General features: G+C 33.4%; 9 protein-coding genes across 9 annotated transcripts; 5 read left to right on the top strand and 4 right to left on the bottom strand.

The window, feature by feature from the left end:
- Positions 1 to 45: 45 nt before the first annotated feature.
- On the top strand, positions 46 to 13,864 carry DFA_06767 (uncharacterized protein; the record flags this gene model as incomplete). The annotated part of the gene is made up of 20 exons (XM_004366084.1): positions 46 to 418; positions 492 to 845; positions 925 to 1,230; positions 1,299 to 1,547; positions 1,618 to 1,911; positions 2,003 to 2,323; positions 2,398 to 3,183; positions 3,257 to 3,330; positions 3,423 to 3,463; positions 3,553 to 3,802; positions 3,878 to 4,456; positions 4,530 to 5,072; positions 5,234 to 5,280; positions 5,354 to 5,548; positions 5,715 to 8,338; positions 8,446 to 9,507; positions 9,570 to 12,023; positions 12,116 to 12,288; positions 12,893 to 13,199; positions 13,785 to 13,864. The coding sequence occupies 20 exons, from the start codon at positions 46 to 48 to the stop codon at positions 13,862 to 13,864; spliced, it is 11,112 nt and encodes a 3,703-aa protein (XP_004366141.1).
- A 278-nt stretch (positions 13,865 to 14,142) lies between these two features.
- Positions 14,143 to 16,074, bottom strand: ctsD (cathepsin D; the record flags this gene model as incomplete). The annotated part of the gene is made up of 3 exons (XM_004366083.1): positions 14,143 to 15,247; positions 15,500 to 15,565; positions 15,815 to 16,074. The coding sequence occupies 3 exons, from the start codon at positions 16,072 to 16,074 to the stop codon at positions 14,143 to 14,145; spliced, it is 1,431 nt and encodes a 476-aa protein (XP_004366140.1).
- Positions 16,075 to 16,803: 729 nt separating this feature from the next.
- DFA_06765 (uncharacterized protein) lies at positions 16,804 to 16,968 on the top strand (the record flags this gene model as incomplete). Its single annotated transcript, XM_004366082.1, has 1 exon — positions 16,804 to 16,968. The coding sequence occupies one exon, from the start codon at positions 16,804 to 16,806 to the stop codon at positions 16,966 to 16,968; it is 165 nt and encodes a 54-aa protein (XP_004366139.1).
- Positions 16,969 to 17,414: 446 nt separating this feature from the next.
- DFA_06764 (uncharacterized protein) lies at positions 17,415 to 18,136 on the top strand (the record flags this gene model as incomplete). Its single annotated transcript, XM_004366081.1, has 3 exons — positions 17,415 to 17,528; positions 17,614 to 17,793; positions 17,879 to 18,136. The coding sequence occupies 3 exons, from the start codon at positions 17,415 to 17,417 to the stop codon at positions 18,134 to 18,136; spliced, it is 552 nt and encodes a 183-aa protein (XP_004366138.1).
- Positions 18,137 to 18,247: 111 nt separating this feature from the next.
- On the bottom strand, positions 18,248 to 20,281 carry DFA_06763 (diacylglycerol O-acyltransferase 1; the record flags this gene model as incomplete). Its single annotated transcript, XM_004366080.1, has 4 exons — positions 18,248 to 18,760; positions 18,830 to 19,059; positions 19,136 to 19,595; positions 19,676 to 20,281. The coding sequence occupies 4 exons, from the start codon at positions 20,279 to 20,281 to the stop codon at positions 18,248 to 18,250; spliced, it is 1,809 nt and encodes a 602-aa protein (XP_004366137.1).
- Positions 20,282 to 20,684: 403 nt separating this feature from the next.
- Positions 20,685 to 21,245, top strand: DFA_06762 (uncharacterized protein; the record flags this gene model as incomplete). Its single annotated transcript, XM_004366079.1, has 2 exons — positions 20,685 to 20,995; positions 21,203 to 21,245. 2 exons carry the CDS (start codon positions 20,685 to 20,687, stop codon positions 21,243 to 21,245), a joined length of 354 nt encoding a protein of 117 aa, XP_004366136.1.
- A 121-nt stretch (positions 21,246 to 21,366) lies between these two features.
- On the top strand, positions 21,367 to 22,801 carry DFA_06761 (uncharacterized protein; the record flags this gene model as incomplete). Its single annotated transcript, XM_004366078.1, has 3 exons — positions 21,367 to 21,548; positions 21,618 to 22,484; positions 22,789 to 22,801. The coding sequence occupies 3 exons, from the start codon at positions 21,367 to 21,369 to the stop codon at positions 22,799 to 22,801; spliced, it is 1,062 nt and encodes a 353-aa protein (XP_004366135.1).
- A 135-nt stretch (positions 22,802 to 22,936) lies between these two features.
- DFA_06760 (uncharacterized protein) lies at positions 22,937 to 24,658 on the bottom strand (the record flags this gene model as incomplete). The annotated part of the gene is made up of 3 exons (XM_004366077.1): positions 22,937 to 23,390; positions 23,556 to 23,808; positions 23,935 to 24,658. The coding sequence occupies 3 exons, from the start codon at positions 24,656 to 24,658 to the stop codon at positions 22,937 to 22,939; spliced, it is 1,431 nt and encodes a 476-aa protein (XP_004366134.1).
- A 213-nt stretch (positions 24,659 to 24,871) lies between these two features.
- Positions 24,872 to 27,279, bottom strand: DFA_06759 (uncharacterized protein; the record flags this gene model as incomplete). The annotated part of the gene is made up of 4 exons (XM_004366076.1): positions 24,872 to 24,908; positions 25,083 to 25,789; positions 25,873 to 26,439; positions 26,569 to 27,279. 4 exons carry the CDS (start codon positions 27,277 to 27,279, stop codon positions 24,872 to 24,874), a joined length of 2,022 nt encoding a protein of 673 aa, XP_004366133.1.
- Between the last annotated feature and the right edge of the window lie 89 nt (positions 27,280 to 27,368).

The following is a 27,368-nucleotide window of genomic DNA, read 5'->3' as shown; positions in this document are numbered from 1 at the left end:
ATCATCACTCTATCTATTATATTTATATACAGAGAGAGATAAATTATGGAGAGAAAGCGAAAAAAAGATTATTATTATTATGGCAAAGATCATTTCTTTGTTATGATTCTATTATCTTGTCTATTGCTACTATCCACTTTAGTTCTCAAAGTAGAATCATTCAATATCGAACCACTAGAATTCTATGGAGATGGTGTGGTCAAGATCACGTTGAACACTGCTGTCGCAAAACCCGCTGTTTTCCTTCGTACAAGTGGCTCAAATGTAGATGATCCAATGACCCAAGAACGCAGTTCAAGTGATAATATGATTCATGTCTTTAGTTTTACTAGATCTAATCGTCCTACTCCATCCAGCACAACTCTTAGATACTGGATTGTTGTAGAAAACTATACTCCAGTAGAAATTTTGATTAAAAGTATGTTTATTTATTTTATTTATTATTTATTTATTTATTTATTTATTTATTTATTTATTTATTTTTTTTTTAGAGTCTCCATATATTTCAGGATTCTCAACATCATACCTTTTAACTGGTTTACAAGATGTGGTGATTGATATTTATGGTGATGGTCTCATTCCCATCTCTAGTTTTAGTAATGTCATAGAAGTGTCCTTTATGTACTTTAATAGAATGCATGAGATACCTTGTACTGTTCTAAATCCCACCATAGACATTACAGATACCTCAATTACATGCACTTTGGCATCAACACCCAATACCCCAACAACTCTAGAAGCTAGAATCAAATATCAACCCCTTTTCGAATCCACAAACCAACCCAATCTTCTCTTGTCCTCTTCTCCCGATTATACCTATTCTATCTCTTCTATTTATGTTCAAGGTAAATATATAAATATAAATATATATTTCAAATATTCAAAGATTATTAATTAATTAATAATTTTTATTTTTTTCTATAGATTTAATCCTAACGAGTATGAATCCAACCCAAGGTTATTCTGGTCAAACTCAATTAATAACTTTTACTGCCAATGTTAATACCAATTCACCAATTAATAACTTGTTACAAATTGTTTTTATTGACGGTCAAGCTGGTAATCAATATGATTGTGGAAACCCAGTGTTGTCAAATAATGGCTTGGTTACTTGTACACTTCCAATCATTCCCAACATTACTCCAGGTACCTCTGTTCAACTATCACTTGAATATAAATATGGAACGTCAACATCTAGAATATCAGTACCATTTACTTTTCTCACTTATTGTATGTAATATCAATCACTTGATTTATTTATTTATTATTTATACTTTTTTTTCTTTTTTTTTTTTTAGCTTCACAAATTGCAACTACTCTACCAAGAAAGTTGATCATTACTGGTTCAGAGTATGTCACCATCACTGGTACCTTTTTTGACCAACCTACTATGTTAACCATTGATGGAGTCGTATGTAATCTTCAACCCCCAACTCCCATTTCAACGGATATTACATGTATGACTACTCAATTCCCTGCTGCAAAACCATCTGCCACTCTTTTATTAACTATTGGAAAACAAATTATTCAATTACTAAATGCTTTTGGTAAATTATTATTCAGATTATTATTTAAATTATTAATTTATATTTACTCTATTTTTTTAATCATTTATAGAAATTGAAAATTTGCGTATTCTATCGGTACCATCTTTTGCTCTTTATGATAGTAATAATGTTCCAGTTACTACCACCATGAGAATAGGATTTACTGGTATTATACCTCGATTTTCCGTTATCAAAGTAACAGGTGGATCGGCTACATATTCTCCACCATATTTAAGGGTCATCTCCAATGTTTTATCTTTTGATGTCTCTTCAGCTGGTTTTACGGCTGGAGCATCCTGTCAAATTAAATTGAGAGTTGGTAGAAATGGACCTACAATTGATGTTGGTCAATTTCAATTTAAAAGTAAGTAGATTAGATAGATAGATGAGATAGATACATATTACCAATGTAAATCAAAATATTTATTGTTTTTTTTATTGTTTTTTTTCTATAGACCCAGTTATAACAATTGACCCAACTACACCATTTCAATCATTTATTTTAAATTCAAACAAAGTTAAAATTGATTTGAAAACCAATGTTGGAGAAACATTCCAAGCATTTAAAGTTGAGCTTGTACTTGTTACCCCTGCACGTGATACTATTGTGGTCAAAGGAAATGTATTACCAAATCAATTAAATACTTTCGAGTTTGATGTTCCATCTTACTCTTTAGACACAATCCCATCAATCACTAAATATCAAGATGCTTCTTGTACAATTAGAATTGATAATCATGACTATCCACTTTTAAATCAAATTTATAGATATACAGGTAAGTACAATATTGTAGTTTCAAAAAAGATAATATTTATTTATTTCTTTTTATTTTTATTTTATTTTTTATAGTACCAGAAATTACCCAAATTGAATATAAAAGAAGTGGATTTGAAATGCAAGGAATTAATTTAGATCTTGGACCAAGTTACACAACAAAGTTTATGTTGGATGATATTGATCTTGGACTATGCACAGCTTCTTCAAGTACTCTGGTCGTGTGCTCCCAATATGTTTCATCTACCAATGCAAAGACAATACTTTTGATTGTTGATGGAAAAATAGAATTCAAATTCGATCTTTCTACCGGCGCCGGTATTACTATCGTTGGACCTGTGGCAACAGAGATCAAACCAAGATTATCACAGATTACTGATAGATCAGACATCACAATTAGAGGTACTGGATTTACAGCCCAATCCCTATCATCAGTTACTATTGGTGGAAAACAACTCAAAACATGCACCCGTTTAGGCACTACCGATATCATTTGTGGCAAACCTCCCGGTCTTCAACCAAACCCCGTCGGTCAATCCCATCAAATTACAATTGATGGTGTCATTCAATCTGATATCTCCTACATCACCCATATAGTCTCTTGTTTGGGTCAATCTATCGGTTCATCGATTGATCCCCAACACTATGACTATTTGCCAAAGAAATGGTGGTTCAACTATAGATTGGCAACAACAAAAGACGATTATTTTTATGCCGACGAAGAGGACCAGAATCTAAGACATTTTTTTCCATTGAATACTCATACCGATATCAAACATAATTCTCTGTACAAGACACTTGAACAATCCAAGCATGTTAGTTCAAAATATATATTTTACAACGACCAAATAGGGAAATTCGGTAACTATTAATATTTATTTGTTTAAAAATATCAAAACACAACAATATTAATATATGTGTTTTTTTATTGTAGATCCGGAAAATGGAGTCAAAAAAGATGCAAGACAAGTTAGTGATCCTTATGGTCATACCAAAGGATTTGTAATTGTAAGAGAGAGAGACAGAGAGAGATAAATAGAATATATTAAACCGGGACGACTTTGAACTATTAACCACACAATTTATTTATTTTCTGCTAGTGGCAAGAACATAGTAATCAAATACATGGAGTTCATGTCTTGTAAGTTAGTTTAAGTTTTTAATGACAATTAATCTTTCAAATGGAATAATTTTAATATTAACGGTTAATTAATCTTTCTTTTTTTTTAGGCACTCTAATCCAGCTTTTCCACCAGAGGATTATACTGAGCATGATTTTCCAGACAAAAAACCAGCGTTTTTAGGAGAAAAACATAAAAAACAACATTATTTTTGTCGTCCTTTTATTGGATTGGCTGAACTCGACACAGTTGCAGATTATATTATCATCAACAATGCAAACATCTACAAAATCAAAGTTCCACAATCTCAATCTACCAAAATGTTGAATATAGATGGAGCTGGTGCAACAAATATAGAAGTAAGAATTGTAGTAAACTTTATATGTCAAATTCGTTTTTTTTTTTAATGACTAATTTACCTCTTTTTCTCAAAGAATTGTATTGCCTTGTCAATGGGTCCCAATTGTATAAACAACTTTCCGGTAGTAGGTGGAACATATTTTGCTAAAACTGCAATGACAAGCAATTTATCCACTACCCCACTCCCACCAGTCCATCCTTATGACGTTTTAGCATTTAGAGGCAACGTCACACAAAGGTTTCCAAAGAATGCAATTCACTACCCAACTGAATATCTGCACCAGAGCGCAGCAAATAATCATCTTTTCTTGACATTTTATACTGCTAAACCCCAGGAATGCGACAATTCTATAGGATCTACAAGCACTTGGAAATATCGTTATTGCTATCCATTTGGTGGTGTGGATACATGGGAGTATGCTGCTCGTACTCTTGGTACGCAACTCTTTGTTCAAACTTTCAGAAATTCTCACGCTTTGATCCCATCGCCCTATCTTATAAATGTTAGTTCAAAAATTATTTATCCAGGTATACGGGAGAATATCGACACTGCTGACCACTCCAAGATTGCCTACACTTTTTTACCCACATCTAGAGGTGGTACCACTGGAGACTGGTTTTGTGTCGGTGATAGTAATAGAGAATATTCTCAGGTAATTAAAGTAACAAAAAATAATAATTTGAACAACCGATTTTATTAATATTATTTTTTTATTTTATTTTTAGCCTGGAAGAGGTGGTGGAGCATTTTGTTTTCAATCTCCAACTTTGGTAGATCAATTTCACAGAGCTGTAACTAGGTATAAACTAGTTGCACCTATTGATACCAGGTCAAATACAATGATAGAGTATGGAATTTCTCACACTCGAAGTGAAGATGTAGAAAGAGCATCAAGTGTTCTATTGTCTATTCAATTGGACACCTCTCTCACCTTTCTGAACCCAACTCCCAACTTTCAAAACCCAGTGACCGTCGCACTTTATGAATCAGTATCATACAAAGTCATCCAACCAGCCCCAGCGCCAAGAGTATTCCAAGACTACAAACTGATCCCCTACGAAACTCACAGTTTCTATGGATCAAAAAAAATTAGATACAATGCCCTCCGTACTACTATTTCACCCAGGGGATTTGGTGTTCCAGGTGCAGAGACTCCCTTTTCTCAAATCTCCAATATCCTACCACCCTTTTTTACACCGCCAGAGGAACTTGTAGCCAAAAAGGAACTTAAAGTCGAATACTATGCAAATGACGATTCAGTTGCTTCAGTGTGTAACCCTAACCCTCCCAACCATAATTGTCACCAATTATCACACTATCGAACGAACCGAATCACCCATTCACCAACCCAATCCAGTCCCCAATCCAGTCCCCCTATCTATGTGTACCCTATTTCTGGTATTGATGATTACCAAAGAATCTATTACAGTTGGTTGATTCAACAACAATTCACCAAACTTGCCCCTCAACTACCAAGTATGACCAAAGTCAAATATATCATCGAACAACCACAACCCAACACTATATCGCATTATGATACTCAAAATAGAGTGATTGTTTTGAATGGTGGAACTCCCATTTGTCAAGAAGAACAAACCTATCTATTATTACTTGCCTACTACCATAATAGAACCATCCAAGAACAATCACAAGTACTTGACATTTTTAAATCAATCAATACTGGATCACAATCAACAGACTCTCAAAAAACATTTATCAATGGTATTCTTTTGGCCTTGACAAGGTATTTACATAACCAAGCTCTAGCACTTGTACCCCCAGTTACCAGTTTCAACCCGTGCTTTCTTTTAGCACAAAGTCAAGATTTGGAAAATTTACGATCGTAAAGTTAAAAAAAAAACTAATAATATAATAATAATAATGATAACTAATCATTGTTTTTTTTAAAGAACTGATGATTATCTAAAGATTGCATCTGCATTTTGGAAAATCCTAATGCCAGTCCCTCCCGTAAATCCCAATCCGAATCTTTCTTTTGATTGGATTCTAAAGGCCCTATCAAGTATAAAAATTCAAGATGAAGGAATTGATACTTTTGAAAAGTTTTATGCCAAACAAGAGAATATTCTAAAGAGTGAGAGACCTTTATTTGAAACATTACAATTATTGCAACCTGCACCCGATCCAAATGCTGGTATTTTATCAAGACCTCCAAGTTTTCCAAATTCTCGTACCTTTGTATCCTCTTCCTCATCTTCGTCTTCCTCTTTGTCAATCTCTCACATATTGGAAGTTTTATCAGAAAACTATCCAAACAACTATGACGTTGACAGTATCACTAGAGAATTGTATGGATCTGGATCGGTACAAAGCACCTATTACTCGGATCTAAAGGGTGCTCTTGATAAATGGATCAACATTCAAGATAAAAATCAAGGTGTTCAAACTCTATTTGTAGACATTCTTTCAAATACACAAACACTTGGAGCTATTGAAATGCTAGACAATATCAATTCAAATCAACATGGTGTTGATATTGATATTCGTACATCACAATCTGGTATCAAATTTATAGCATCATTATCAACGATTGTCCAAATCACAACGTTACTTGTTTCATTTAGATCACATCCATCAACATTGGTAAAGAAATATGGGAAAGATTTTGAATTGTATTTTGTTCCACAAATGGAAAACGGTGGTGATGAAGGATTTTTAGTTGCAACTCTCAACAACAAGCTCTGTGACCTGCAAAAGAATACAAGAACCAATTTTGAATTACCAAATTTTGACTTGTCAAGTGGTATTTGTCGTCAATCCACAGATATTATCACATCAGTTACACCATTGAGTGGATCTACTGTAGGTGGTTATAGTATTGACATTGGAGGTATTCATTTTAGTTCAAACTCTAAAGTTAAAATTGGAAAGACTATTTGCCAATCAACTCTATTTATTTCAACGACCATGTTAAAATGTATCGTTCCACCTGGTATTGGAAACAATCATATCGTTTCAACTGTTTCATCATCTATTGGAATCCTCTCTCGATTCCATTTCAACTATAATCAACCAATCATAAATGAAATTCAAAGCCCAACATTAACATCAAACTTTATGACCATATCAGGTAACAATTTTGGTAATAATGCTCTCAATTTAAATATAAAGATTGGAAAGAGTGATTGTTCAATTGTTTCAATCCAAAATGATCTTATCATTTGTCTACCAGCTTCCAATGATTTTGGTGTTGATAGAACCGTTTCAATCCAACAATCCACCAACTCTTTGTATACAACCAATCTAAACAAAGCCAATATTGATACATCATTGGTTACCTTTAGACCACCCATTATTCATTCAGTCAGTCCATCGACCACTGTTCATGTTGGTCAAACCATTTATTTGTATGGAAAGTATTTTGGATTGAAAAACAGTGACATTGGTCCACATGTTACAATCAACAAACAAAAGTGCCAAGTTCTCGACTACTCACCAGAAGTGATTACCTTTATCGTACCAAAAGGTAGTGGAAGTAGCCAGATTGTCGTTAATGTTGGTGGTCAAACAGCTACGATGCCAGTAACATACGATATTCCCTATGTTGATTTCGTCACACCAAAACTATTCAATACCTCTGGTGGCCAAGTAATGAGAATAGAAGGTAATTCATTGGGATCATCTATTTATGATATCGATTCTATCTACTTTGCAGAGTCGATGCAATGTCAACCATTTAACCTTCTCATGGAATGTACCATTCCAGCTGGTGTTGGTAAAGATATTCAACTAAGTGGAACAATCAATGGAAAAACAATGACACCTTGGAACTCCAACCCTTTATTGGCTTCTTATTTACCACCATCAATTGCCAGTGCTATAAAGTTTTCAGGAAACCAATTATCAATCAAAGGGTACAACTTTATTCCACCTGGAATTGAGGCAAGTTCTTCATCAGTCATTTTATATACCTCTTTACAGAGCTATCAGGTAAGGGCTGAATTCCAAGATTCCTACACTGTTGTTTGTACCTCTCCATACGTCTCATCTGCCTTGGGTGTTGCTGTCATTATCAACGGACAATTATCGAGCAGGTTCGATTTTGATGTATCAATTGTTGGACGTATCTACCTCGACATGGATCATAATAATATCCATTCACAAGGTGACCAAACCACCAATGCACAAGTTACAATTACATTGACATCAACAGATGGTCAATTTACTCAATCAGTAGTCACTGACACATCTGAATATATGTTTTCAGAAATTCCACTTGGAGACTATAAAATCAAGGCTACTTCATCAAGTATCATATTCCCTAGAGATACATTCTCAATCTCTTTAATTGCCAACAGCGGGATTAAAACTGTAGATTTTGGTGGGTATACAAAAGTTGGAATCGCTGGAACGGTCACCTATAATCAAGAAACTTTAAATATTCAAAACAATATAAATGTTGGATGGTTTGGTTGGTGTTTTACAACAGAATGTCAGGTATCCTATTCTTTTAATATTCCTTGGTCATCATCCATTTACATATCAAGTACTACAGGTCAAATTTATCTTTACAGTATGTATATTTAATATTGAACAAGACCAAAAAAAGAAAGGATCATTAAGATTATTAATGTTATATTTTTTTTTTATAATTTTGTTTAGCAAATATTATTAATATAGTTTTGTATGAAGATTTAAATTTAAATTTAGTATTGGATGCGAATGAACCAAATATTAGAGGTGCACTTTCAAAGACAACTATAAGTGACGGAATAACCACACACTTGCAAGATTGCAGTAGTTCTGTTTGTACTTTTTATTGTCCTAAAAGTGTCTGCACTATCACCTTTGGTCAGGTTACCTACTCTAATCCCAGGTTTACAAGTATCTACAGTACAATGGATGTTGAATTTAATACAATGTCGATGGTCGATCAACGAAAAGATATCAATATAGCTTACTACAACAAAGACCAATATCCTCGCTCTACTCGACTAGATACCACTAATAATGGAGCTGTTAACTTGCCAATTGGTGTATTCCCACTTGCTATGACCACTATAACAAGGGTAGTTCCTACTCCCAACACTATAGTTCATATCGTTCACCAAGGAGTTACCTATTCCTATACCCAAGCAACCGACATTACCTTGTCCCCAGCAGCTCCCATTACTACTGTTTCAGTATCTCCACTTGGAATCCTACAAGGAATAGTACTTGCCCCATATGGACAAACATTTTCATTACCTGATATTTTTGGTTCAGCTCCACTTTACATTTCTGTAAATGAAAAGATTGATTCGTTCCCATGCCAACTAATTACAATTAGTGGTCGTACTTGGTATTGTGGTCTTCAAAGATTAGGAGAAATCTCACCAAACGCAAGAATTTTCATCAAAACCAACGACTGGCTTTTAAATTCCTACCCAGTTTCACTTACCACGGTGACTGTATCTGGTTTGGTTTTCCATGATACCAATCTTAATGGAATCTATGAAATTGGTGAAAAAATTATCCCAGGAGTTCGATTAGAAATTTACAATGTACCATCGTCTTTTACTTTCAGTACATCTACTGGTTACACAATGCAAACAAAAAGTTTTAATCAAATCAAGGCTCTTCAAGTTTTTGGTCCAACAAGTGAATCTTTTCCCCCACAATCAATTATTTCATTTTATCAACAAGATTCTCCATCATTTGATTTTACCTCTTTTACAATTAATGTTCCATTGACTAAAATCAGTAAGAGAAAATGAAAAGAAAATATAAATATGATATTTATTAACTCTTTTATTTATTTTTAGATTTAAAATGTAATGGATATTTAATTTCAGGAACGAATCAAATTGAATTTGTTGAAGGAATAATAAACCTTTCAAATTATGCTGGATGGTGTTTAGAAGGTCAAACTTGTCAATACCCAATCACATCGGTATCAATGCCTCCAAGTTGTATACGAGCTAATAACAATGACAATACTATTTCTATTATAGAAGGTTTCAACATTAGGGTTGATCTTTATGAAGATCTTTTTATTGGAGCAGGCTCTAATGGATTATATCCACCACTCGTTTATCCAATGTTGGTTCGAACCTCTTATTCTTTCCAAGGTAAAGATATCTCACTAGAAACTCTTGTTTCTTCAACAACTGCTATTTTAATTCCAAAAAATCCTGGTCAATTGACAACAATATCGATTGTTGCTCCACCCCAGTCATCACATCAATATGCAATTACAAACAATATCAAGATTGATTCATTCAATCCTCTATCAACTGCCATTCAAATTGGAATCACAACCAAACCGACAGTGATTGGATATATGGTAGAATTGTATGATGTCCAAAATACCGTTCTTACACTGCCAATGGGTGTTTACAAAAATGACATTTTAACAAGACTATCTTGGAATAATAATCGTGCAAGAAAAATCATTACCTTTTCACCAGATGTGGTAGTATTGATATTCAAGAGTGATTCGTCTATGGTTGGACCGTTCATTGGAACAACCAATAATAATGTATTCACAATCCCTACAAATACTGATATTTACAGTATAGAGGTTGCCCACAAGAATATATTCAATACCATTGTTCCCACTGAAGGTGGTTATGTTCGTTTACCTGCCAATCCATTCCAATCCTCTAGATCATTGTCACTACATTTGGAAGGAGTACAACTCAAGTGTTCAGAAGTTCTCATTTGTTTATTCCCAACGGTGCCTGCATCTGACAGACAATTGGTCGTCAAATTGCAACCTGGAAACATTCAATTGTACACCACCTATACCATTACCTATCCAGTTAGATATCCTGTCCCAACCATACCAGGTACCTATCTCGATGCCAATAATGGTCCCAACACATTGCAACTAAATGAACGTTTAACCTCTATCACAATGTACAATCGATTTACCAATGTTGTTTTGAAACAAACGTCGCAATCAATCCCCAAAACATATGGAGTCCTTATAGAATCTGTAGACTCTGCAACCACAACTGTTATTGAAAGTTACTCTGTCTCGAACCTAAAAACTCTTACCCTTTCAAGTACCTCTCTTGTTGCATCTGGTTTGGGAGGATCCAGTAGTACTAAAACCATCCTTGAAGGTATAACAATGAGATATTTCTCAACCCACCCCGATGGAGCAATGATACAAGATCAATTGGGAAGAGTATTATGGGCAAGACTTAGAGCTTCAATAACAGAATTTGCAATCTATGGACCACTTGGATCAGGACTTGGTTATTTGGATTGTCTCGACCCAACTAGAAACCAATTATTGGTTACTCAAACGATTGGTAATGATTTCTATACACTCTTTGTTCATCCAAATTATGGTGTAGTCCTTAAAGATCGAAATGACAATCAAGAATGGACACAAGTCACTTATTTACCGACTGTGCAAACAAAACTTGTTTTCTATGCTGATGGTGATTTATGCTCGGTCGATAGTGCAGGTGTAAAAGGATGGTGTACCTATACATCTGGACTTGGAGGTCGCTACTTCTTGGTTGCTCCCACTGGCTACGCTCAAGGTTTCTTTTGGCAGATTCTCATGCTAAATGCAAACGGTCATGTTGTTTGGGCGAGATATTCCCAAGATGGAACCAAGGTACAATATTCCATGTTACCTGGGTCGTACATGGTAGCAGGACAAGCTCTCAGAAATGGTCAGTTCCTAACCAATGGTCTCGTCTATATGGTTTATGATGCAATTGCAGGATATATTAAATATTATCGTGAACCACCAACACATCCAAACAAGGTCCTCTTGTCTCAAACACAATGTATTGGTAATATTCTACTCTTGTCTGGAACAACGCCTCAATGTTTTAACGATCAAGACACTAGCCAACTATCTACCGTCACCACCACTCTTGCATACTGGGGTCTTAGGCCATCTGTCAGCGTCTCTTTTGAAACTCAAACAAAGACTACTGCTTTCTCTTGGACCATTTTTACTGACCATTCATTTTCACCACTATTACAAGATCTCATTCAAGGTCAAGTTTTCATTGATCTCAATCGTAATAATATAATGGATCAAAATGAAGTTGGAGTCTTGGGTGTCGCCGTTTCAATTGGTGTATCATCTACAACCTCTGACCAAAGAGGTTTCTTTTCTCTTCGATCCCATCAATATATGACAGAGAAACTTAAATTCATCAATATTCCTTCTCAATACTATACTCCAATACCAGAATTTACCCTCTATCAAAATAGATTTAATAGAGATATTCCACTTTATCAAAAAGGTAAAAGAGAAACAAATATAAAAAAACAAATATTAAAAAAAAAAAGAAATCGTCAAATCATTTATTAATATTCTCTTTTTTTTTTTTTTTAGGAAATTGTTATGGTTATTTAAATTCAAATGAAAATAGTAAATTATATTTGGATATTGGTAGTTTTAGATTATCTGATTTTGGTTGGTGTACATTGAACAAAGCATGTGCCAATAGAGTAACAACCTATTCATTCCCCGATCAATGTTTGGTAGTATTGGGTGACAATAATTTGGTATCTATTAGTCAAAAGTCAAATTAAAAAGAAAAAAAATAATAAATAATATTTGATTGAAAAAAAGTCTACCTATTGATTTATTTTTTGATGGACTGATAAGTTTTTAGCTAGAGTCTTGGCAGACCATGATATCATGATGATGAGTATTCCTGTTTCAAATTTGACATGCATAAGTTCGGATATTTTTGGAAAAAAAAAGAATGGTTGAATAGTATTTTGATGATGATCAAAATAATACCCAACAACTATTCTTTTCCAAAAACATCCGAACCTTTGTAATAATGTATGCTTATTTTATAAAGGTACATCTACAAGTTTTATATAGAGACACCAAAAATTGGTGCGATGCAATGTCTATTGATTTTTGGGAATACACAATATTTGATAAATTGGCCGCTTAAGAGACTATACCATACCAACTATTAAATCTCTATAAATAATTATTTAACATTGGAAATAGTATTAGTCATCTATTTTTTTATACTTGTAATTTTATAATTTGTTATTGCCAATACATACTGGTCGAATTTGGTATACCCGAGCCATTCTAGGTGTTCCTCCAAACCAAGATACTCCTCGCCATTTGTGTACATCCAAACAGTCCAATCGTTCACACAGATATGTGTACCAATCGTGTGTCACTACTCCACAAGCCGACTATGTACCATCGTCCAAAGAGATACAAGATATCCTTGATCTTGTGTATCCAAATGGTCCAATTATTCATACTGATACTGAAGATGATGACACCGATACATCACTTCCTGATTCAAGTTCACCACCAACTCTCTATGTTGAAATCGTTAATATTCAAGTGAACCTAGGCTTCATTAATGTAAAGGCCACCACCGTAGTCTCCCATCCCATCAACAATCGTACAACAAAACATACGAAAAACAAAGATAAGAGTAAGTCAGGCCTGACTTTGCACTGTACCATGAAAAGATCTTGATGGTTGAGAATTGGGAGCTGGGCTGTCTCGGTGATGATAAACGTGACCCATCATCATTTGTTGTTCATGAGAACATGTCACACCGGGAGTGACTATATGCTTCTCCATGATGGCTTGGCCAGACTGAAACAATTGGTCGCATTGGTGGACATTTAATTTCAGAACAACCATTGGAGAAAGGGCGTTTGATGGAGCGGACTAAACTACAAACATCGCATTGACGAGCTGGGACGGTCTTTGGTTGGTTCTCAACAAACAAGGCAATGACACGGTCCTTGAGCATACATTGTTCACAGTTGGTAGCGGGGAGAGCAATGACGTCAATGTCAGTGGTGATTCCATTTTCTTTGGCGTGTTGAGCGATGCGATACCCATGTGTACCAAGGGTTACAGATTCACAGTGTCCTATCTAACCAGCACGGGACGGATTCAAGTATTGTTGTTGTTGTAATCGTGGTTGTTGTTGTTGAGATTGGAGTGTTTGTATGTGGTTTGAACTGATGTGAAAGATTGGACGTAGGTGGTGTACCCAGTTGTTAAGAGGAACTTGACCCCTCGACCTGGGGCCAAGCCACCAAGGTATTCCTTTGCTATGCTGGTACTATAAGTAGATCTACTTGAATTATAAATGACAAAAGATAGATAGATAGATAAAAAAAAGTATAGAGATACAAATAATTATTTGTTGAAGAGAGAAAATTTATTAGTTTATTGAACAGTGCTATTGATCAATCACTCAATCCGTAGGCTTGGACGGCTTGTGCAAAGCCGACACGTGAATTGCCAAAGTCAAAGAGATAAATATTTATACAAATACAAGTAATATTTGATTGATTGTTATGTTATATCTAATGATTTATTAGTTTATTGAACAGTGCTATTGATTAATCACTCAATCCTTAGGCTTGGACGGCTTGTGCAAAGCCGACACGTGAATTGCCGAAGTCAAAGATTGTATAATAGGTGGAAATGAAAACGTCACCTAAAATATAGAGTGGACCAATTGGAGCTGGGATATCAATACCCATAAAGCCAGAGAGACAGGTAGTCTTACCGAATTCAGTGATTTGGAGGATGTAGTCGGTTGGGGTCAAAACAAAGGTGGTACCGGCGAGGACGATTTGGACGTCTGGGAGTGAAGAGATGACATTGCATGATGGGAAGATGGCTTCACCATTGACAGAGACGGCACCCAACTTGGTGTTGATGGCTTCGATTTGTTCAGTTGGACCGGCGAGGAGAGAGGTACCGGAATCGGCGATGGCACGACAACCAGTCTTGCCACAGTATCCGAGAGAGTTTCCATCATATTGGACGTCGTCCATGGAGAATTCCCAGTAGGTACGGTTGGTGAGTGGGACGTAGGTGATGGCACCGGTAAACTTGGAGTTATCGATTGAACCGAAAGAGAGTTCACCACCGTTGGTTGGTGAGGCAGTCTTGGACAACCAGAAAGCAAAGAGTGGTTGGGCAACGAGACCTTGATCCATCATGTTGTAGAAGACGGGTGGGATGTTGTTGACAGAGATGGATTGGAAAGCAAGACCGAGGATACCGTCAAACTTGGCAAAGTCAAAGGCAATACCTGGTTCGGCGGTGGCTTCGGCAAACAATTGGTTCTTGACAGACAATGAACCAACTTGGACAGTGTCTTCAGAGACAAAACCAGACATGGCTCCAGATCCGTATTGGATGGAGAAATCGGTTCCGTTTTGGACAAAGGATGATGACTTGGTAGAGTCGTACTTGTTGTGCAAGTCACAGGCAATGACAGTGATTGGGCACTTCTTGGATGGGATCCAAAGGTTGGATGAACCAGTATCGAATACAACCTTGAATGGTTGACCTGGAGTACCAATGGTGATGGCACCATAGTATTGAGCATCCTCAAAATCAGAAAGTGGAATGGTGGTACCAGCGGCAGCCAACATATACTTCTTTTGGAGGTTTTGTGGAATTCTTCTCAAGGCTTGACGAGTTACCTTATTAAATCCAAGTGGTACACTAAAAAGAAAAAGGAATAGTAAATTAAAAAAAATAAATAAAAAGATAAATATTAGTCATCATAAGAATTATTGAATCTAGATATATATTGACTGACTGTGTTGTGTGTGTGATATATGATAAGATATATATATGATATAGATATATCCAAAACTAATCGATCGTATATCTATATTTTTCATATGATCATCAAATGTCACATGTCATATGTCTATCTATTATTATTATCTATTTGTTTTGGTTCGTTCTTACACGTAAGCTTGTGCAACCACGATGAAGGCCAAAAACATGGCAATGGCAGAAATGAATCTCATTTTTCTATATATATAAAATATTAATGATTAATGTTTGAGTATTGAATTGCAATGCTCGATTGAACCCGTACTTGTAGATGATGAAAAACTTCAAGAGAGAGAAGGAGAAAAAAATTAAAAAAATTGAAAAATAGATTTTTTTTTTTTTTTATCCTCAACCCTCTCTAATTACATCACCCCCCCTTTTTCTTTGCCTATCTAGGAGGTTGGTGTTGACCGAAAAAAGTATCGTTGTAAAAAATCAAACAAAAACAATTCCATTGAAAAGTGAATGTGAGTGGTTTCGTCATTGCTCTTGTTATTTTCCGTGACAATCATTTGCTTTGCAGCAGTATAGGATATTTTTATCTGGTTTCCGGAATCAAAAAGATGGTTATTAGAGAAAAGTATCCGTACGGTATAATAGATAAGTATTGTGTTTTCCCAATCAAAAAAGAATGTAGGCAGGTTGTTAAGATCGAGGACATAATACCCGATACCATTGTGATCTCTCAAAGAAGAGTTTTGACCCATTTCTTTGTAAACTTCTATATTCCGAAATCATCCCGAGAATTTTCGATCAAATTATCCTTTTCCTTATCCTTTATCATCATGTCTCTCAAACAAACCATACATGGCGGAATATAGATAATATTTGTGTCTCTGCCAAACAGAACTTCAAAATATAAAGAGGAAGTGGAACTTCTTTCCTTTCTATAAATCCTTCTCTTTTTTTTTAGAGATATAAAGGCCGTAGTTCGTGATTGCCTGTTGTGTGTGTTCTTTTGATAGAGAGACTCGACTTGCGAGAAAGCGACCTTTCGTCGCTGTTTTCTCTTTTTTTTGATTTTTTCCTTTATTTTTTTTCCTGAGGACAGCAGAAAAATTATCTTATGGTGGATGTGTTTTATATTACTCTTTTGTCTTGCTCATTCATCATTCACTTTTTTTTCGAAAAAGATATTATTATTTATTGTATGTAGAGAGAGGAGAAGTAGTAAAACTATACCTATAGCAATAGCAACAGCAGTCACAACAACAACAGGAAAGGGGAGATAGATATTTATATACATATATAATGCAGATTTAAATCTATCTATTTTGTGTGTACCCCCACACACTTTTAAGTTTTGATTGATGTTGCTGTTGTTGTTATAGCTAAAAGGAAGATATTAGATATTAGATATTAGAGATATTAGATATTAACAAATTAGACATATTTAATCTATATAGATCAATACCTAATCCTACATATATATAAAAATGAATAACAAACAAATTCTCTTATCTGGTTTGGTTGCATCATTCGTCTCATCAGCTGCTGCTGGTAGTTGGAATGCTGGTGACACTATTGCCTTGTTGATTGGTATTGCCATGTTCTTTGTCCTCTTGTTGGCTTTCTTGGGTTGGTTATCTCGTCGTTCTTAAACAACCAAAACTATTACAACAACAAACATACTTTTTTAATACAACAACTATATGACTATTTTTTTGAATCATTCATTTATTTATAACACCTACAAACAACAACAACAACAAAAGATAGAGATATATAAAGACAAGACAACTTTTTAATCGAAAAAAAGAAAAGGATGAATTAAATATTATGCTTTTGATGTTCTGCTCCCTCTCTAAAACAAAAAAGTCATACTTGTGTAATCAATAATAATTAATAAAAAAAATGTAGATATAATTAAAAAAATACCAAATCGAGAAGTCTCTACTACTTGATCAATTTATTGAATTATTATTTCGAAAATTTTTTGTATTTTTAAAAAGAGAGAGAGAGAGTGTGCGGTTTGATCATTCTTACTTTATCATTTAGAAACGAAAAAGAGAGAGAGTATACTCACATAGAAAGAAGGAGAGAGGAGATGACTAGTGTACCAACATGTTATAGTTGTAAACAACCAATTGCAGATATTTGTTTGGCAGCTTTTGGTTTACAATGGCATCCTTATCATATTGGTTGTAATACTTGTGGAAAGGTATAATAGAACAAAAGAAGAATGAAGAAGAAAAGAATAAAGAATGAACTCAAGTCTAAATAACATTCAATTGTTTGGTTTTTAGGACTTTTCAGATGGATCAAGATTAGAAGAAGGACCTGATGGATTTGCCTATTGTTCATTACATTTTATCGATAAATTTGCACCAAAATGTTTCAAATGTCAACAAGCCATCTTGGGTCAAACTACCAATGCTCTCAATAGAACTTATCATCCTGAACATTTTTCTTGTAATACTTGTAATGTAAGTAGTAGTAGTAAAACAAAAAGATAAAGAAAAGTTATCAACTTTTTTTATTTACTTTTTTCTTTTCTATTTGCTATTTTAGATGCAATTAACTGGAAACTTTTTCCATACAGATGATAATACACCATATTGTGAAAAACATTATTATGAAACGATTGGATTTCTTTGTGCACATTGTGAGAAACCGATTCTCACTGGTAAATGTATTTCAATGGGTACCAAACGTTATCATCCAGAACATTTCTTTTGTCAATTTTGTAAATGTGCATTATCAGGTGTTGGTTATAAAAAACAAAATGATAAAGCTTATTGTAAAGAATGTCATTTAAAGTTATTCTAAAAACCAAACAAACAAATATATTAAATATAAACAACTCTTGTATAAATATTAAATGATTTAAATGATGATTTTATTTTTTCTTTTTCTATTTCTTTTTTCTATTTTTTTTTTTTAACTTGTTAGATCATGAATTTCCATAATAGTAGTTGGATAAAGATGAGGATGTTCTTGAATAAAAGATTTATAGTATTGAAGGACAATGTAGGGTTGACCAATGACAAGAGATAACCAAAAGATGACATTGCCAACATTTTGTCCGTTGAGTTGATTCTTGGTGAGAGCAATCAAGACCATTTGACTCATGATACCGAAAAAGGCCCACAATTTAAAGGTTTGGAATGGAACGCTAATGACAAGTTCGTGAAAGATGGCAGATACAAAGAAACACATAAAGTAACCCATGTTTTTAGAGAGTCCACGTCTACGCATCGGTGTATAGATTAAAACCACCATCCAATGGTGTACTGGCATATTCCAGGTTCTCCAAAAGTAATCCAATCCAGTACTATTCCACCAATCACGATAAAATTCACGATCTCCAAATCTTGTAATCTCTGCACAAATATTAAGATAAAGATGAAAGAATACATAAAATCCTAATAACCATACTGATAAATTTGGTAACTAAAAAAAACGGAAAAAAATAAGTATATATATAAAGATTTTTGGTTTTGTTTTTGTTTTTTTACTTACTGATAATTTTAAAACTCTTTCAACAATTAAAACATAATTATCTTGTTCCAATGGTACAAGACTATTTTCGACAAGTGGTACCATGTATTGTTCAACCATATAGAAAATTAAAGCAGACAAGAATAAAGCTTCAACAATTCTTCTCAATAAAAATGCTTTTCTAATTCTATCCGATCTTGGATATTGTAATTGATAAACCAATGTTGGTACCAACATGAACCAATATGTACCTAAAAATAGAAAATATAAAAGATTAATTAAATTGTCTTTTTCTTTTTCTTCTTTTTGTTTTTGTTTTCATTTTACTTTTTAAAGTTAAATTATTTGGATAAATGGTTGGATCAAGTTTTGTCTTTTCTTTATCTTTTGTACCATTGTTATTAATTGATGATCTAGTTTTTGTTAAATTCTTTTGTTTACTATTTTCATAGGAATAGGAAATGATTTTCATAGAGAATACACAGACTAGGATCATTACAATGATTCCAGATGCAGGGTTTGGTTTAAAGGTGAGTACAGAGGCAGATGGCGCAGTGACAATGAGAAAACAATTAATGACACGTAAGAGGTACAAGAAACGTGTTGGTAAAAGATCGATAGATGCGGCCTTTTCAATCAAAAATGCAGCCAAAATGTAAAAGTTGATAGACAGTGCAATCAACACTCCAGGCCATCTATGCCATTCAGATACTGCCAATAATCCAAAATCAATTCTAAATCCATATGCTAAATGATTAAGTATAACTAATCTAAAACTCATTAAACTCTAAGAGGAAAGAAAAAAAAAAAAAAAGGGTAAACTTTTTTGATGTAGATTTTGATTTGATTTTTTTAGTTTCATCTTACGAGCATAATGACAACAAGATTAAGTAAACCTTTATAAGTTACACCAGTTGATTCAGAGCTGAGAAGGGAAGGTCTAGAGGCAAATAGATTGAGATCAGATGTTGATAAGGTGGTGAGTGGTGAGATGCTAGTTGGATGAATGGTATTACCCTTGACAGAGGTAACATTTGGTGATGCATTGATTGGTGAACTAGATGGTGTAGAAGATGATGACGAAGAAGACGATGAGGATGGTGATGATGATACACCAGATGTAGAGATTGGTGAAGTAGTAACTGATGACGAGTTATTATTGGCAACAGTAGACTTTGTCTTTAAAGGAGCCGGTACAGTTGCAGTTGTGACATTACTGTTACTATTACTATTGCTATTATCTTTCTTTCCAGTTTGTCTATTATGATGATGATGATGATTATGTTGTTGAATAGGTTTCTTTTTAAGAAAGAACTCTGAATCTGATTCCGATTCAGTATCACTACTTGATTTCTCTGGTGCGTTGATTCTACTTTGTGTTCTATCTAGTTTTTTAAATTCATGATTAATGAATCTATTTCTTACTCGCTCAGTTTCAAGTAAACTATCGAGTTGTTGTGTATTATTACTCATCTTTTAGAGTAATATTTAAAATATAGAATGATAATAAATAATAAGTTATATATTATATAATATATAAATATAAAAGTTATTTCATGAGGAAATGATGATGATGAATGATGAACACCCATAGAAGTTCTTTTGGTTAAAACTCCCCACACCAACCATAGCTTCGGTGTGGGCTGATAAAAATATTATTAACAAAAATTACCCTTTTTCGGGAATCTGTGGCGAAAGTGGATGAGATCATGTTATCTTATTAATAAGTATACTTTCACACAAACAATTTCGTTTTTATTATTATTGCTTTTTAAATTCTATTTGTTTCGATGGAGGTGATTGCGACAAGATCGATCTTGGGTGCCCCTACGAACATCGTTGCAGATATCAGACAAGATGCAAGTATCAAACATGCATGTTTGTACACGATCAGATCAAAGTACCCCCAGCAGTGATTGCAAATTCAACAGGCCAGCAAAGTACGGCGACGACAACCTCGTCAACTGTTTCCGCCGAGACAACATCAAGTGAAGCTAGCGCTACAATCAACCCATCAAGTCAATCTACAACCAATTCTCCATCAAGTGAGGCTACAACAAATTCGCATAGTACAGATACAAGTGATGATACACCACCAAACTTTCAGCCAATACAATGCAAGAAAGCAGAGGAAATCCGATTGAAAATAGGAGACTTTGAAACCGAGCCAGGACCAGAGTATTCAAAGTTTGTACAATATCAAAGTCACCCCCATTTTGTTTGCTATCTGGCATTGGTATTCAACATTGGTGTTTGTAAAGCCACAAAAAAACCAAAATGTTTAGAATGTCTATTGTATGAAACCAAAAGTATGTCGTCTATCATTATCATCATCATCATCATAGTTCTTTCTGACCAGGAAATCTAATTATTGACACTTTATAATTGTTTTAGACAAATTGGTGTCAAAGTGTGGACATCAAGTTTGTGGAGATGAATGGGAAAATCGATCAATTGAATGTGGTGATATACCCAACGAGGAATATATAGAACTTTCCCGTTTTATTATGGAATGGAGAGGCAAACAAACTCTAACAGACATCGCACAAGGCCCAACAATGGTAATCGTCCAAATCGATCCAATCAACGCAAGACATCTTGGACTTAACAAAACTGGATCAGCATGGTGCAAAACCTTTGATGGTTTGAATAGATATATGCAAACTGTGTTGGGTTGGAGATCCATTGAGAACAAATATACATATTATATAACTGATGCTTACACCAAAGTTAATCATAGGTATGTATTTCCAAGACCTATATAGGAAACACTCTTTATTAATTCATTATTATTTAATTATTTCATCAGTAAATTGGGAATTCCAGAGGACGGTTACCAAAGAATGAAAAAGCAAGTAAAAGATATTATTGACCTCAAACCTCGGGTCATACTTGTCTGTGCAAAGGTAGCTAGGGAATTATTTAGACAATATATGACGACCCATATCATTGCCGACACTTCGAACCATTTCTACAAGATCTCTGACATTTTGGTTGTAGAAACAAAACATTTTTCAAGAGTGAACCAAAACCTGGCATTATTTCAATCTCAAATGGATACAGTAAAACAATTTCTTGAAGGAAAAAACATGACATTTGGTCATGAAAATCCTCACAAGTTCTCGGGAGAGGAAAAACAAGTAATTGGAAAGGAAAAAAATACCTCTAAACCCAGACCAGAGGTGTCGCAACTTAGAGATAGACTAAAATCATTTACAGATTCAATCAAAAGGATCCCTAAAACGGACATTAATGTTCCTCATCCTTCATATGAATCCCCAAATACTTTAATGAATAATATGAAAACACTCTCAATTAATAATGATCATAATAATCATTATAATGGTGATAATTATGATAATAATAGTATTAATAACAATAACAATAATAATAATAACATTAATAATAATAATAATAATAATAATAATAATAATAATAATCATCATCATCAAGGATATCCAGAGGAATATGAAGAGATCAATCAACCACAACAACAACCACAACCACAACAACAACAACAACAACAACAACAACAACAACAACAACAACAACAACAACAACAACAACAACAACAACAACGATATGGTCGTCTTGGTGGGAAGCTCCATCCTATCGATTTAAATGGTATTTCGCGTTGTGGGATGATCAAAGATAATACGGGTCGTGCAAGTCCAATGCAATTATATATAGGTCTCCCTGAAAACGCACAAATGTGCCACACATGCCAAAATATATAATAATGTTTGAGCAATCAATGAACCGGTTATTAATAAAGACATGTCAAGGTATAATTTGCTTTTAAAAAAATCAAGTACTTGATTCTTGAAGAGGGTGTGTGTCTCGGGTGTTTGGATCGCTGGCGCTCCCAAAAAAAGTTTACAAGCATTCGCCCTTGCAGGGCTCATTATATATTAATTAGGTTAAAATAGTTAATTTATTTTTAGAAATATTTATTTTTATTGTATTTTATTATTTTTTAGAATTAATTATTAACTATTAATATTTTGGATAGAAATTATAAAAGTTAAAAAGTTAAAATTATTTTAGAAAAATAGAAAAATATTGGATTGATTTTAGATTTTGGATTATAAATTCATAATTATAACTTTATAATTTGGATAGAAAATATTAGTAAAGAACATAGCTCATCGAAAATGGATCAATGGAAAAAGATTGGTTGGCATCACAAGGTATTCCACTTCCATCACTATTTTGGATTATCAATTGACCATCCAACATGCAACAGATTCGACATGGATGGATAAATAAAGTTGGAGTTTGTTTTTGGTATGTACAAACTGTTACCATTTGAAGATTGGGAGGCCTAAATCTTTCAGGCATAATCACATCAGTGTATACTTCTGAAGCTTGAGCTGTTGCTCGCATTGTAAATGTTGGAGGCGAGTCCACACATAGTGTAACTAGTTTCCCAATTCTCACAATGTGGATTTGATTCATGGAATAGACAAATGATCCTCCAGATATATTGTATTTAAATTGAATCCAGTGTGTAAAATATTCATAGAAATCCAATGGTGTTGGAATATAACCTGGCATTTCACATTTAAAATAACTTGCAAATCTCCAAAAATTATTTGGTTTGTTGTGTTTTCAAGTACGAGTTGATCTGTAATTGTCAATTCATCCACTTGTCCAATGGCCACATCTTCAAATTCATTTAATAAATCTACAAATCTTGCTGTCATTTTCTTTTATATTAATTATTAATCAATATTTAATATATTACTTTTTTCTGGCCCCTCTTTTCCTCTTGGCTCCACCATTAATCCCATATTGTGTTCCTCCAGCTTGTGTTCTTTTTCGTCTTGGTTTTTTTCCATAACCCAATTTATCTGCTACATCTCCAATCTTGCTGGCATATGGAACTCCAGCATCACCAAGTGCCTTTGCTCCTCGCGATATTAATTTGTTTTCTTTGACAAAATCATATGCTTTTTTAAACCAATCTCCAAATCCATCTCCTTGTTGACCACCCAAACCTGTGTGAATACAAGCTCCATCATTTGAAATCCATACCCTTCTGCTCATTTTTCTTATATATATTTAAATCTATATTTTAATTTCGAGTTGTAAATTGAAATCCTTTCTATAATCCCCATTTCTACTTGTGTAAAGGAAATGAAATTTCTCTTTGGTTGAATATGAATAAATCTCTGTAAATAATTTAAAAGGAATTGCCAGTGATAGTTCATCATATATGATTTTTAATGTTTCTGTTGGTATATTTTTAAATAGCAAAACATAATCCAAATTACCTTTTCGAATATGTGATGAGGTGTCTTTCCATGATTGGGTACTAATAATAATCTTGGTTGAAAAGTGTCTTTGAATCTTCATTAGTTTGGTAATACTTGGATCTTTTAATTCATTTGATAAATCATCAAAAATAATTAAATAATCTGGTGCCACTTCTTTTTTTGATGATGATTTCTCTGCCACAATATTATTGGTCAATATCAATGGTTTACTATTTTCATTTGGTTTTACTTGCAAACTTTGAATAAATGCCTCCAACACATTTGCCTTGTCATCATAAATACTTGTAAATGTCATAAATGTTATTCCTCTTTTATCCAAATCTTTTTGAATTTCCAACCAACTATGATCATTGTGAACTGTTGCGCAAAAGATTAAAACATTTGTTTGTTTGTTAGTACATTCATCTATAATCTTTTTAATAACAACAGTCTTGCCACTATTCTTTGGAGCACATACCAATATATTTGCATTTAATTGATTAAATAATTCCGATCCTTTTACATTTTTTGGTGGTTGTGGTAGTTTGATTGGTTCCACAATGATATTATTGATTTTTGTTAGCTTTATCATTTTATATATATATGTTGAATTTAAAATTTGGTAAATTGAAATACAGCTGCAAATTCCAATTCATTTTCCAAATAATTGTTGTTTTGATCCACACATTCAAAATAATAAGCTCCTTGTATAATGGCTCCACTTTTGTTTGTAAAATGTAAATTACAATTTGTGGTGGATATTTTTGAAAAGGAAAAAAGGTTGTTGTCACTAATCAATGAAGTTCTAATTGTGTACACATCCCCAATATGAAGTGTTCCATCTAAACTATAGAGTTTTAATGTAATAAGATCTGGAACAAAATCCAAATTAATTTGAACCATCAACCTTCCATGATCACCAGGAATGATTCCACCAATTGGGATTGTTTTAATAATTGTCTGTCTGTTGAATTTCATTTTCCTATATTATTTAATAATCAATAAATAATATTTACATTAATGTCAATCCATTTGAAGTAATAACTAACCTTCTATTACATACCACTGTTGATTGATGAGTAAGATTGGTTGCAACACTTAAAAATGCAATAAAATCCCATTTAACTTCTCCTAGATTTAAATCAATACCAGAAACAATATTTTCATCTAGCAAACCAAATGATCCATCATCAAATCTATCCAACCAACACCAATTATAGTTGTGAATATTTGGTGTTTGAATTGTTGAATCTATCAATTTGTCTCGCAATGCTTTATAATCATCATTTACAATTGGATAATAATCGTATTGCATTCGCCTTGTATTATTAATATTGGTGTAAAAATGTTCCAAATTTGTCGCAGCCACATTGTTGTTGTAGATGGCAGAGTTTGCAACTGAAGCAGTAACAAATAAACTATGATAAATTCTTTCCAAAGTAATACCATTTAGTCTATTTAATCTTAATGATACCGGCTGATTTGTACCTGTAAGTGATGCTGTTGTAGTATAACAATAAGGAATAAGTAAAGAGAAACCTTCTGAGTTTGCAATCTTTTGTTGTAAATTTTGAATAATATCAAATCTCTTTTCAACTGCTAAATGTATTTCCATACCTTGTACATTGGGTCCAGCAGGAGCTGTTAAAGCAACTGGATTTGTTGAGGAGTAAGAGAGGCATCTGCACCAAAACCAATATTTGGTAATTCTGACCAAACAAATCTAACCAATAATGTTTCATTCAACATAATATCCTTGTCCAATGATAAAATGGATTCGTATAATTCGTTGAATGGAATGGTTACATTTAAATTAACTGCTGTATTGGCCGCAAAGCCTGAAGATAAATAGTCTGGTTCAGTAAATGCTCTATCACATGAAGTGCCATCATATCTTGGATTCATATTTACCAAAGTGTTACAAGAATAACAAGGAATATAAGATTGATTTGCTGTATTTACTGCAGAGTTGAAAGTGTTGAGTGTATTATTTAATTTTTTGTTGATCTTGGTCACCATTTTAGAATGTAAATGAAAGTTGGTATGATCCATTAAATATGTACCACCTCTTGTAAATACCTGTATCTGTCTAAAGAATGGAATAAAATCAGTAAATACAAATCCAAACTTTGCATTGGTTGCTGGTAATGTAAATGTAAATTGAAACCATGACCTACTTAAATTAAATGCTTTGGTTGGTGGTATTTCAAATATAGTGTCATTTCCTCCTTGATAAACTGCTGTTTGAGTTGCACCAGCTTGAGGATATACTCTAGTGTATTCATATTGTGGTCCTGATCCAACCATTTGTCGATAATCAAATTGATTTGAAATTGCTTGTTCCATTTTTTTAATTCTATATATTCTATATATCTAAAATTAAATTTCATCAACAACTGTTAATGATTCTTTTTCTTTAACCAATAAATAATTTATATATTCTCTTACCAATTGTGAGATGTCATTATGTTTGAATAAAATCAATGTCAGATTGATATTTACACCATTTAAATTTACTTCATTTCCATCTTGATCTGTCAAATAAATGGTAAAGCTTGTCTTTGTATTTGATACCAATTGTTTACTATATGATTCAACATCATAGTTTTGCCAATGTATATTTGAAAAGTCTGCATTACCAGCTGCAGAATAAACCTCTTGTAATATATCATCATCTCCATTACTACATAAATCTGAATGAATAAATAAAACATTATCAGATTGTAAGTTGATTACATTGGTTGATTCCAAAATATTATTATTAAATTTATTTGTTGAATCTTTATTAAAACCTAAATGACGAAATAATTGATTAGTAAAAGAAAAGATTGGTTGAATATCTCTTGTTGATGCACATGTAAATATATATTTACCAGTATTTGGTTGTTGTGATGTCGGCCAATTGATTGCATATTTCACATTGTTTGGTGACAATGCATTCAATTGCTTTTCGAATGTATCTTGTAATGATTTTCTTGAATAATTACCAACAGGGATAGAAATAATAGTTGATTGATCATCTTCTATCAATTCAAAAGTATTTAATCCTCTTCCAACTGTATAAAATGATTTTGGTATTGCCGCTTGTAATAATGCAACTCTGTCAAACCTGTCTTGAGGATAATATATAATATTATATTTAAATTTAGAATTAGTACCACTGATTCTATTGTGTGAATTTATATAGAATATCTTTTTATGTGTAATCAACATACTTTTATATATAATTAGTAAAACATTATTATAAAATTATTAAAATTTACTATTACTCTAATAAAAGTGATTTGCTGTAGCTGTTTTGT

Source organism: Cavenderia fasciculata (assembly GCF_000203815.1).
Source record: "Cavenderia fasciculata unplaced genomic scaffold Scf_EJPB12P01AWP9W-5, whole genome shotgun sequence".
In the NCBI taxonomy this organism is placed as follows: domain Eukaryota; phylum Evosea; class Eumycetozoa; order Acytosteliales; family Cavenderiaceae; genus Cavenderia; species Cavenderia fasciculata.
Note: the sequence above shows the minus strand (reverse complement) of the source record. Positions and strands in the feature narration are given on the sequence as shown.